At 24.3% G+C, this 12,941-nt stretch overlaps 1 protein-coding gene across 4 annotated transcripts in view; it reads right to left on the reverse strand.

Moving 5' to 3' along the window:
* The window catches only part of LOC101240335 (LIM domain-containing protein A), a 17,696-nt gene extending 8,116 nt beyond the window's left edge, over nucleotides 1-9,580 (reverse strand). The window contains exons 1-6 of one of the 4 annotated variants that reach the window (XM_065807604.1): nucleotides 9,501-9,580; nucleotides 8,507-9,002; nucleotides 5,649-5,813; nucleotides 4,458-4,514; nucleotides 3,829-3,874; nucleotides 1,211-1,438 (exon numbers count right to left, since the gene is read on the reverse strand). In XM_065807604.1, coding sequence (XP_065663676.1) covers nucleotides 1,211-1,438; nucleotides 3,829-3,874; nucleotides 4,458-4,514; nucleotides 5,649-5,813; nucleotides 8,507-8,743 — 733 coding nt within the window. In that variant the 5' untranslated portion in view covers nucleotides 8,744-9,002; nucleotides 9,501-9,580. Of the gene's footprint in view, nucleotides 1-1,210; nucleotides 1,439-3,828; nucleotides 3,875-4,457; nucleotides 4,515-5,648; nucleotides 5,814-8,506; nucleotides 9,107-9,172; nucleotides 9,312-9,500 lie in introns of those variants that run through there. The other 3 variants (XM_065807607.1, XM_065807606.1, XM_065807605.1) reach the window with 3 other exon arrangements.
* Nucleotides 9,581-12,941: the final 3,361 nt, after the last annotated feature.

Raw genomic sequence — 12,941 nt, forward strand, 5'->3', positions numbered from 1 at the left:
CATTTTAGAGAGCTTTATTAACACAATAATATTATACTTAGGCCTTTACTAGTGTTAAAAAAGATCCATAGCACCTACCTACCTACTCTGCCTAAGAGATATTTTGCCTCTGCATAGAAGTTGATGAAAACCATGCATGAAGGTCAAATAATTTTTTGATAGTAGCAAAAAGTTTGCAACAACTAATTAGACCAAGCAAATTGATGAACAGCAGTGCCACTGAGAACATTAGTCATCCAGATCCAAAATTCTAACAACTTGCTGTATTTACATTTTTTTTAAAAAAATTTTATAGGACAGATCTGTGAACAATTTGGTTGTGATCTGTTGTGAGGCAAAACTTAAACGCTACCAATTTATTTTTGTTTTAGATTAATGACAGCTCTCTAAATCAAGCCAACACCATACAGAAACATGGGATTGTATAAATGACAGAAAATGCTTTTCCATGCACTCCAACTGGAAGAGTTTGGCATCCATAAAATTTGAGTTACAAATAACTTATATTTTTTGCTTCAGTGACAGCAATTGCTTATCAAATATTTCCTTCCAAACTTATCCAGCTTTGTATATTTATATTTATTGCTGACAACTTAATACTAAATACCAGCATAATATCTGTAACCAGGTATATGTCTGAAGTCTAGTTTGACATAAGTTTTGTTATCAAGAATTATGCAGCCATCAAACTTAATCAGAATGTTGTCATACAATTTTCTTTAATATTATTTTGCTGCTTTCAGTATGATTTGGATATCTTAATTTATTTTATTATTCAATACTGAATACCGTAAAAAAATTGTTATAGATAATGATGATTTTTTTCACAAAATATTTTCGTGGTTTGACAACACGTTTAATAAAAATTTTTCAGAATAATTTTTGTTTGTGTTTTTTGTGAAATAGAAGATTATCTTTGATAAGAAGAAGAGCTTTGTTTATGTTTAAAAAGTTTAGATTTTTGTATTAAAAAAAAGTTTTTTTTTTGTTAATTTAAAGCCCAAATTTGAGTCCAATTGTTTTGTGGCTATGCTTAAATTTTAACACCCAACCTTTTTTTAATCTATCTTTAAGTAACAACTTATTACATATTATACTATATTATACTACATTATATATTAATAATATATTATATCATATTAAACTGTACACACACATGAAATTAAATTATCAAATTTAATTTATAAATAATGACGTTTTTTTTGTATACCTTTCACAATTAAATGTTTACTTGAAGTAGTTTCTGTTAATGATTGTCGTGTATCTTCTGTTTTTTCCTCTCTACAATGAATTGGATGAAAGGTAGATGATGTACTTAAAAGTTCTGCTTTTTTGAAAATGTCACTAGAAATCAACTGTGTAGTTCTTGAGTTAGAGACAACTGTTGAACTGCTTGTATCTACATTTTTTTCTGCTAATTGAACGGAATTCAAGTAATCTAAATAACAAGACTCAATTCAACTTGTTGTTATGACAACAATTCAAATGTTGTTATAATACATTTGGTGTTATGTTTCATATACTATTTTAAATTTAGCTACATTAAATAACATACTGAACATAATTAAATTTTTTTATTAGCAACAACAAAGGAACAGCAAAAACAAATAACAATGCATATCTTATAAATATTGGAAGTTAAAACCTAAGGAGAGCATCATTTTAGGGTATTGTTGTATACACCAAAGACACTTCCCTGGCATATTTCATAAGCTTTTTATCTCATCCAAGAAAAAAACTGCAGTTTAAAAAAACCAAAAAATCACAAACTCATTTTTGCTTAGTCTTTAATTTTCTTCAAAAGTGAAATTTTCTTGAATGATAACAAATTGTAATAAAGAACAACTAATTAGAATACTTTTACTATTTGCTGAATTTAAATTTTGAATTTTTACTTTAAAAAAAAAAACAATATCAAAGTCAAACAAACAAAACCAGGTTATCTATTTTTAGCTAATCCAAATTTTTAGTTTCTATTGGAACCATTTTGAAATTAGCGCATAATGATATTAATGGAGCAGAGTTAATTGATGTACCTGTTATTGCCAACAAAGAAGCTTCTTATTATTACCAGTTAAATTTGGTCAAGGGACAGATGGACAATTATTTCCAAATAGACCATGTAACATTTGAATAACATTTTTAACTTTTGCAATTTGAATCTGCTGTTATATATTAAAGTGTATTATAAACATATAATAAAACAGCCTGAATTTCAATATACATAATAATAATGTTTGCAGTGTAAGTCAACTTGGTACACTAGAAATCATTATATTCATTAATCAACTTAAATAATTTTAATATTTACATTTAAAAAATATAGATTTTGTATATGTTTTTGATTATATGATTATATGTTAGCATTGACTTTTAGCTAAATTTTTATATCCATTATGCATATAATGGATATAAATATTTTTTTTAAATCTTTCTACCATTATTAAGGTAGAAAGATTAAAAAAAAACGTTAAAGTTGATTTTGTGTTACTGTATATTAAAAAAAAAACAGTTCATTTGTTACCATGCAACAAATTACTATCAAATAATAAAGTTTTAATAAAGAACAATAACATTTTTAATGTGAAAATATTATTGTTCTGAAATAAGTATTTAAAACACATGGGTTTACATATATATATTTAAGCTTTTAAACACATTTCTATATTATATAGAATATAGAAATGTGTTTAAAAGCTTAAAAAATTAAAAGATTTTTTTTCTCTCTCTCTGCCAATTACAATGACTTTTAAAGCACATGCAGTTTTTTTTATCACAATTGCTAAGTTCATAGATAAACATTACTTTGCACTTGGATTGACTAGTAAACAAGCAACAAAAGCATTTAAAAATGCATTCAAAGTTTAAGACATTTCAACTAAGATTCTAGTGAAGTCATTCATATTCTGATTATAGAGTCCAGTTTCTTTAATGTTTTTTTAGATTTAATAGCAAATATATGTAAAAATTAGAAGAAATGATTTCAGAACTTTCTATGGAAAATATTTTTTTTATGTTTAATTCCTTAATAATACTTGAAGAATTTAAAACTACTAGGCCCTAGTAAATTGTAAAGTTCAAATAAAAATAAATGAACTTTTGGCTTTTTTACTAAAAAATGAATTTTTTAGTAAAAAAGCCAAAAAAGCAATTATTTTCTAGAATGTCAGTAAAAGATTATAAAAACTGGCCAAAGAGTTTCTGGTGCTCTTGAAAAATATTAACTTCTAATAATTACAGGGTTATACTTTCAGATCTTGCTCACCACTAAAGTCTTGATCATTTTTCAATCTTAAAACCAACTTCAATTAAAACCAACATTACTGAAGTATATCGAAAACCTTCAAAATTGGCGCTTTTTTTTGAATGAGAGAAGAGTTGTAGTGTTTTTGATTAAAGGAGAGTCCTCAGCATAAACTTGTCTCACAAGGATCCATTTGCACATATCTCTTTGATAGAAATACATAAAAAAATAAAAGCGTCAGTTTCGGAGGTTTTCAATATTTTTCAGTAATCTTGTTTTGAATATTTTTGTAAATTTTATAATTTTCAATTGCAATGCAATGTTTTTGCTCATTTTTGGTTATGGTGGTAATGCAAAGTAAATTTGTGAGATGTCTCAAAAATTATCAAAACTAAAAAAAACACAAAGTAAAAAAAAACCCCTGAAGTTCTGAAAGTATATTACATGATGTGAACAGCAGATTCAAGCAAACAGTAAATAAAAAAAAAGCATACTAACAAACAAGAAGTAAACAACAGTAATAACAAGTAAATAACATCAGAAATAACAAATAAACAAAAGCAAGAATTGCATTAATAACACACCATTTGTAAACATTGAAGATTCACTCTTCGGCTTCCCCATTGATTGCTAAAAATATGTTTAAAATGAATATAATAAGAATCATTCCTTTTACAGAGTCTAAAAAAAAGAGTAGAAATTTCTTGATATGTTTCAGTAATGAATTGCTGCTTGTCAATATAAATGAAATGAATAGAAGAGTTACAAGAATACAGCAATTCAATAATCAACAATAAACATAAAAATTTTTGTAAAAGTATTTTATTTTTTTCTAAAAAAAAAAAAAGGGCTTTACAAAAATAAGAAAACTGTATAATAAAGAAAAAAATAATTATCAAGGTTATAGAGTTGAGATATAACAACAATATTTAGTTATTGTTATTGAGTTAAATTTTAACTACCAATTTTAAACTTAGATTTTAACAACTTATGCAGTAAAATAAAAAAGAGTTTCAAGATTCAATTTCTGCACCTCTGTAAGTATTATGTTCAACCTGTTTCTCCATACAATAGTCTTGTTTAACAAGTTATAGTAATTTAAATTATTTAGTATTTCTGGTATAGTAAATTTTAGTCATAAAAACTTGATGATAAAAAATCAAAAAATTAATTGTATTATTAGGAGGCAAAGAAAACCTATAAAATATCTTACCAAGTCCATATTTTGGTGGTCATCTGAAACATCCTTGTAATCTTCAACTGGGTGGCTCTAAATAATAAAAATTTAAACACAATTAAAAATTTTTTAATTAACAACTTGTTAATTAAAATTTTTTAATTAACAACACAATTAACAACTTTTTTTTTTAAAAAACAACTTTTTAAAACTTTTTTTATGAACCCTTTAGCAATTTATGAACTTTTTAATAAAAGGTAAATAAAAATTTTGTTTACTAGCACAATTACAAAACCGGCAGCCAAACTAATAAGTTTCATCATAAAAATATTGGCATTTTTGTCACTACATAAATAAAAATTTCTTATAGCAAAACTGTGTTAATAAACTCGGTAGAAAACTAAATAAACCTTTAACAAACAATTTGAATCTATGATACTGATGATGATAATGATGATGATGATGATGATGATGATGATGATGATGATGATGATGATGATGATGATGATGATGATGATGATATATATATATATTATATATTATATATATATATATATATATATATATATATATATATATATATATATATATATATATATATATATATATATATATATATATATATATATATATATATATATATATATATATATATATATATATATATATATATATTACCACAGACATTAGGTCAATTGGAATTTTCTGTTAATAGCATTTAATTTAACAATAGTAAACTAAATAACTATGGTTCTAAAATTTCTGTTTAAACTGATTTTAAAAACAATTTTCTCCACCCTCCCTTTGTTTTTTTTCTATTTATACTGATTTATATATATATATATATATATTATATATATATATATATATATATATATATATATATATATATATATATATATATATATATATATATATATATATATATATATATATATATATATATATATATATATATATATATATATATATATATATATATATATATATATATATATATATATATATATATATATATATATATATATATAAATCAGTATAAATAGAAAAAAAACAAAGGGAGGGTGGAGAAAATTGTTTTTAAAATCAGTTTAAACAGAAATTTTAGAACCATAGTTATTTAGTTTACTATTGTTAAATTAAATGCTATTAACAGAAAATTCCAATTGACCTAATGTCTGTGGTAATTTTTAACCACACATATACAAAGTTAAACTTTAATAAAACCTCTGTGAATTTCTTTTTAACTGTCTTCTTAATCTCATTTTTGTCTTCTTTATTTTTTTTATCAGCTTTATGTTTGGTTTTTCGTGGTCCATATGGTCTTTTGGTACCTCCAGTTGAAATTTTTCCTTTAGGAACTTGCAACCCAGGACGAATAGGGCCATCCAACTAAAAATAGATAAAACATAAAAAGAGTTGACAATATTTTACTTTTACATTTTTACTGCTGTATTATACTCATGATCTATTAATTAAAAAGTTAAAATAATACTAAACTATTTTTTTATTATTTAAAAAAATATGTTATTAATTAATTTAAATAAAAAATTTTTTTATTTAAGATTCATTTCATTTAGTAAAAGGATTATGGCGGCATCTTTTTTTTGCAGATTTTAAAACTGATTAGCACACTTTGTACTAATCAGATGTTTTTTTCTAAAGTAATAACTCAAAAATCGAAATTATTTAAAGAGGGAGTCGCTATAAACTGACCATGAAGTAACGAAGTTATTTTTAAATGACTAAGATATTTAATAGTTATTGTTTTTATTAAAAAAAACAATTTGATAATTCGAACTATTTATTGTTTACTCGACTCTGAAAGAGTTACGTTTGATAATCAGAAAATATAAAAAAAAGTTTTATTTTCATTCATTTCTGGGGTAGAATTAATTAAGTTTTCAAAACGTTTTTTTTAAGATAACACAATTAAAGACGCGTATTTACAAAACCATTAGGAAAATCAAATTCTTTTTTTTTTTTTTTGTTCCTATGACATGCAGAAATGTTGACAAAATGCAAAAATGTTGAAAAATGCGACCGGGAGTATAAGAAATGTAATTTAATTTTTTAAAACTAAGGAATGGAAGGAAGATTAATTTGGCAGAGAAAAAAGAAATGCATTGTGAATATATCTTTACCCTTAATACATTTATAATACGCGGATTTTAGTAAGAAAAGGCGTTTTATATAAGCTTAAAATATAAAACAAGGTCATGTTTTTGTATCCAAACAGTTTTGCGTGACTAAATTTATTCACAAAAAGTTTTCACTCTAATTACGGTAAAAAAACAATTTACATTTTGTGATCCATAGCAAAATTTAAATAGAACAAATTCAAAGTAAAAAAAGACTGAAATGATGTATTAAGAAAAAAAAACCAGTGAGTTGTCAGACGTCTTTTAAAATTTAATAACAATTGTAAAAGACAACTGAATAAACACAATTAAAGCAGCATATTTGATCTTTAAAACAAAACAAAAAATCATTTTTTTTTTTAAAAAAAAACTGTTTTATGCGGTTGAAAAACATTAGAAAAGATATCATGTCTGATGGCATAACCAAGCAGTAATTTTCAATGTAATTTTAAAAGCCTATAATTAAAATAAGCTCCCGTAACAAAAGCTAAAATAAGAGATTAATAACTTTAAAGCTAATCGTTTATACAAATATCTGCGGTGAAAAAAATCATTTTCATATTTATCAACAAAGAAGACAAAAGTTTTTTTTGTATATATAAATCAAAAGAAAACCGTTGGTAGTCTAAAACCTTTTATCAAACACAAAATATTTACTATGTATTTCATAGTACTTTTAAAAAAATTTATAATAATGAATATATAGCAAAGTAAACGTACTGTGTACTCTTGGCATAAATGCAAAAACCACTTTAAATTTAATACTGGCCCAAATAACGCAAATAACTTTGTTGTAAAAAAAAATTCTTTCTTTAAATAATTGAAAAAAAAAAGTTTTTTAAAACTATAACAAATATGTTTACGTTTGGATTTATAAATTTACATTTTTAAATACAAGAATTTTAAATATTATATATTCATTTTAAATATATATTTCATATATATTTATTAGAAAAAATATACAACTCTTTATGGCACTTATATCACTCATATGTCTATAGGCGATAATCAGTAGTGTGATGCAAATCAAAAAAATATAAATATGATGCTCTATCAAATAAATTAAATAAATCATATTTATTTATTATTGAGCACTCTTATTGAGTACAAGATTTTTTTGTATTTTATATTTAAATATAAAATATCATGTTTTATATATAAATAACATGTATACACACACACACACACACACACACACACACACACACACACACACACACACACACACACACACACATAAAATACATGTAAACAACTTTAAGTCAATTTTCAGGTCCATTTTAAAATATTGAAAAAATGTTTACAGTTCACAAAAATAAGCGTTTTAACTTTGTAAAAATCATTTTGTATACTCTGTTTTAAATTAAATTAGAAATAATTAAAAGTCATATAGAAACTAAAGTTTTTTTTCGCTTTTTTTTTTACCGGTGGTAAAATGAGAATCACATAAGCTATTCATTTTATATAAAGAGTTAGCAAACATCAAATGTTACACAAACTTATCAACTTATAAACGCCCCTTTTTAAGTATATCAAAAAAGTGTGTATACATACATACATACATACCTACGTACATACATACATACATATATATATGTATATATATATATATATATACATATATATATATATATATATATATATATATATATATATATATATATATATATATATATATATATATATATATATATATATATGTATATATATAAATATATATATATATATATACAAGCACACACGTATACACATTTGCAAAAACAACAATATATTGTAATTATATTATTATTTAATTGTAAACATAGTAAAAGTATAAAATTTATAAACAAGCACACGAAAATGTGGTCTTATCATTTAAGCAAAAATTTCTGTTTCTAAATCATAAGAGAAACACAAAAAAAGAAAAAATAGTGCTATCATAAAATAATAGTAAACATATCTTACCTCTAACTCCTCGAGTGTGGCATAAGTTACTATCAAGAATTCTTCTATACAATCTTCTTCTCGAGTAGAATTTATTTTACGAATTCCCGTTTTACCCTTGCATTTCACAGCAGTTTGAATAACCCCCGTCTCATTTTTTATATGATTCATAGCCGCCTGTCTTGTTTCTTTTAAAAATCCATCGACTATGTTTAAATTTCCATCACTGCTCTCATTTATTTCTGCATTATTATCCATTTTATAAGTTTATTTGTAACCAATATATACAATTTTTACTCTATATCTAAAAACTCTTTCAAAATTCAGATCGTTTACTACAAAAAACAGACTTAAATAACTGTTTTTACGCACACGCTTTTAAAGTCTTAAAACATGAATAAACTTTTTTACTTTCTTGGCGGTACAAAACATTCAGAGTTGAATAAGGCGGCAACATCTAAAGAATTCGACTAGAAGATAAACATTACGAATTTTTAAATCACGCCTTCCTTTTTAGCTATAAAGGAAGAGTTAAAATGAAGGTTGTTAGAAAAGTTTAAAACTAACAAAAATAATTTATGACGCAAAATGAGTTTTTAAAGTGTCATAAATATTTTTAACTAAAGAAACAGTTTAATAATTAGCTTTATAAGGAATTTACAATAATCCAAATAGCTTTATCCTCACTTCGTAAGTTGTTGGCAAATTTTCTTTTTTTAAAAGCAGTATTTCTCTAGCAGGAAGATATTACGTACATAAATTTCAAAATAATAAAAAAGTCGCACTAAAAGATGTAAAACCAAAAGATGTAAAAACAGAAAAATATAAACTTAAAAACCGGAAGTCTATGCTTTGCGCATTAAATTTTTAACTGCCAATTAATCAAACTATAATTCTTAAAATTTTATTAACAAAAATACATGTTATATATATATTCGATAAATAAAAACCAGATTGTTATAATCAAATAATGACTAAAATAAATTAAAAAAAAATTAATATATTTTATTCTTACTCAACAAATATATACGCACTATGATATTTTATTTCATTTTCTTTGAGATTTTTGAGTTTATTTCTATTATCAAACTTTTCATAAATGAAGAAACTTTATAAATGATAAATTACTCTATTTACTTTTTGATTTAATCAATTTAAACTTTGTTTTGAGCTTATTTTACACGCATTCTCTGAAGAAAAACGTTCAACTTAAGCACGTATTTAATAGCATTTCTACGATTGCGTAAAAATAGTTGTTGGCTATTGTTGTTTTAATGTTAAGTTATCGAGTTTGATCTATCAGTTAAATGTTTAGTATTTTATCTCTCAAATTCAGAGGCGTCAGAAGAGAATGGTTTAAACGCGGTTAAATATCAAAAGTTAAAAAAACAGTAAAAACCATTAATGGGATTTTTGAATAGTTTACATTGTTCCAGGTTTTTCATTTAGAGAAAACGTTTTACCGTTTTTAAAGGGGCCTCGACGACAGAGGCAGAACTCATTCCCTTTGATACAAAATTAGTCTTTATTTACATTTGGCAAACTTGTGCTTTTGCGTTCATCAGAGTCAGATTCAAAAGGTACATAAAGGGCAGCTTTTCATTGCACTAAAACGACGAACATAATATAATTTCCCCAAAAGTCAGCAAAATCTTAAGTTATCCAGTCTAATTTATCTGGAGTAATTTTAGCAAAAAAATTGCGGGAAAAAAAATATGAAATATAAAGATTGTTAGTTTAAACATGTTTTCAAAATCTCAGAAATTTTGTTTTTAATGTTTTATTTTTTTTATTTGAGCAGTTATTGGTCTTGAAGCTTTTTTCTACAAAAAAAAAAAAAAAAAAAATTATGCATTTAACATGTTTCGTCGACGGTTGAATTTTTAAAACACTAATGAAACGAGCGGAAATTTTTTTCAAAAAAATAATAAATTTTAAAAATCTGAGAATTTTCAAAAATACCGTTTTGTTAATGAGCTTATTTTAGGTGTACTCAAATTTTATGTTTGTGTTAGACGTTTTGTATCCATCAAGACTCCCATCGGTTCTAATATAGAATATCGGTTTTGTTTGAAGGGTATATCGGTGGTGTTAGTTAGGGCTTAGGTCGAACTTGTTTATAAAATAAAATTAAGAGTTTTTTTATTTTCAAAAATTCTTCTTTATCATTTGGTTTCGATTTGGACGTTTGTAATTGTTAAAGTGATTAACTAATTCACTCAAGAAAATATATTATTTATGAACAATGTTTCTAACGATTTTAATATTTTGCAATTGTTTTGAATTTTATAGAAAACGAAGTTTTTTCTTTTTTTGTTTTTCTTTTGTTGCTCTTAATATTTACATTAACTTGTTAAAAATATAATTTAGTTTTTAGTTAATTAAGGAAAAAAATATATGTAAAGCTCAAGAGATTAATGAATTTAAATAAATTGTAACAGGATTAAAGAAGTACGCTTTAATAATAAAAATACATTCAGACTAAATATATTTTAGTTTTAATTACCATAGGGGAGAGGGGTGAGCATTGGTACAGGGCAAGCAGGCAAATACTCAGCCGTTTTAAATAAATTTCAACTTTGAAATGCTGAATTCAAATATTATTTATAATCACTTCCACAGAAAATATAGTTAGTTTTAAAGATTTTATTACCTGTATAATTACCTGCTGTTCATTTTGCCGCTATATAGATTTTTTTTTTACATTCTGCTAAATTATATTTAAATGTTGATAAATAAATATATACATAAATATATATAAATATATATATATATATATATATATATATATATATATATATATATATATATATATATATATATATATATATATATATATATATATATAACCTATTTCATTAATTTGATTCTTGTTTCATTTAAATCTAAAATGTTGTTTGTATTTGCTTCTTAAAATTTTATTTATTGAAAGTTTTAACCATCAAAATGTTTATATTTTAAAACATTTCTTTGTTTTCTATTTTTCCATTTAGGTTGAAATTGAAATATTTACAGTATAAGGCATCCCATACTTTTGAATAATTTAAAATTTTAAGTAACATTTGAAATGAGACTATTCTCAGTGGCAGGTAACATTTTTGATGAAAAAAGAGCTAGTTTGTTGCCCAAAACTGAATAGTGGTTCTTATTGCACCACAATATTCCTCAACTTCTAGAAATCCTTACATAATTAATTACTGCAAATAAAATTATGTTGTGTTTGTTAAGAATTTTTTATATTTTACCTGGTTTTACCTATAGTTCTTCGTTGCCCTGAAGGACAATGTCACGTGTCACATGTCTTAAAAAAAAGTTATAAAATAAATTTCAGCATTGCGACCTGAAATATTGTAATTGCGGCTGAAACTGGAGTGACCTAAAAGTCACAAATTCCGGCCGGAACGGAATTCCTAGTTTCTTACATCCCTAGTTTTAAGACAATAAAGAGAACGGGATTCGGTCATTTAGCAGTTTAATTAAAAATTTAAGAGCTATTTACTTTAAAAAATGAGTGAATTAGCCGAATTATCAAAAAAATGTTTAAATTAACGAAACTAATTTTAAACTAAAAAATGATTAAATTAACCTTTTAGACATCAAAAATAAAATATCTTGTTATGTATATATCTATATATATTAGTTACGTCAACAATTTTTTAGCAACTTTTACCTCCCCCTACCCCTTGTCAACAATTTTTCAAACTTCCAATGATACCCCTATAAAATTACGTCAACATTCAACTACCCCTCCCCCCCCCCTTCCCTTAAAAAAATTAAAAAATAAATAAAATAAAATTTGAATAGACTAGTTTACAACTAAAACAAAAAAGTAAAATATTTAGTAAAAGTAAAATATTTAGAAAAATAAAAATTGTTAAAATTTTATGAACGTATTTCAAATGAATATAACCATTTAAAATTATAAATGCTTGCTCTGAACAAAAACTGAATAAATTAAAAGGTATAAAAAAAAAATTTAACCTTAACGTTGGAACATATTTCCAGTTTATAACTACAAAGACTTACTCCAAACAAAAAAAAAGTTAAAGGACTCACAAAAATGTATACATCTTACATAATTATTAACATATTTCAAATTAATACAACACTTAGATGTGCCAATCCTCCTTACTTTAACTTTAGGCCTAATCCAATTTCACAGTAAAAGCCAATTATTTCTTATAGAGTCTAGTGTTACAAAAAATGCATTTAACAAATTGTATAAACTAGTGGTCGTCAACCTTTTGAGACGGAGGAGCTAAAAGTTGCACAAAGCCAAAAGGTTTTTCGATTTTTAAAGAGTTATCAACATCTTTATTTCAATACTATAATAATATTTGTGCATGGAGCCAAAGAGCCGCATCTTGGTATCGAAAGAACCACATGAGGCTTGCGAGCTCCAGGTTGATGAGCACTGTTATAAACGTTTAATTAATATAATGTAAACCATGTACTT

The sequence above is a fragment of the Hydra vulgaris genome, chromosome 10 (assembly GCF_038396675.1).
Source record: "Hydra vulgaris chromosome 10, alternate assembly HydraT2T_AEP".
NCBI classification, from domain to species: Eukaryota; Metazoa; Cnidaria; class Hydrozoa; order Anthoathecata; family Hydridae; genus Hydra; species Hydra vulgaris.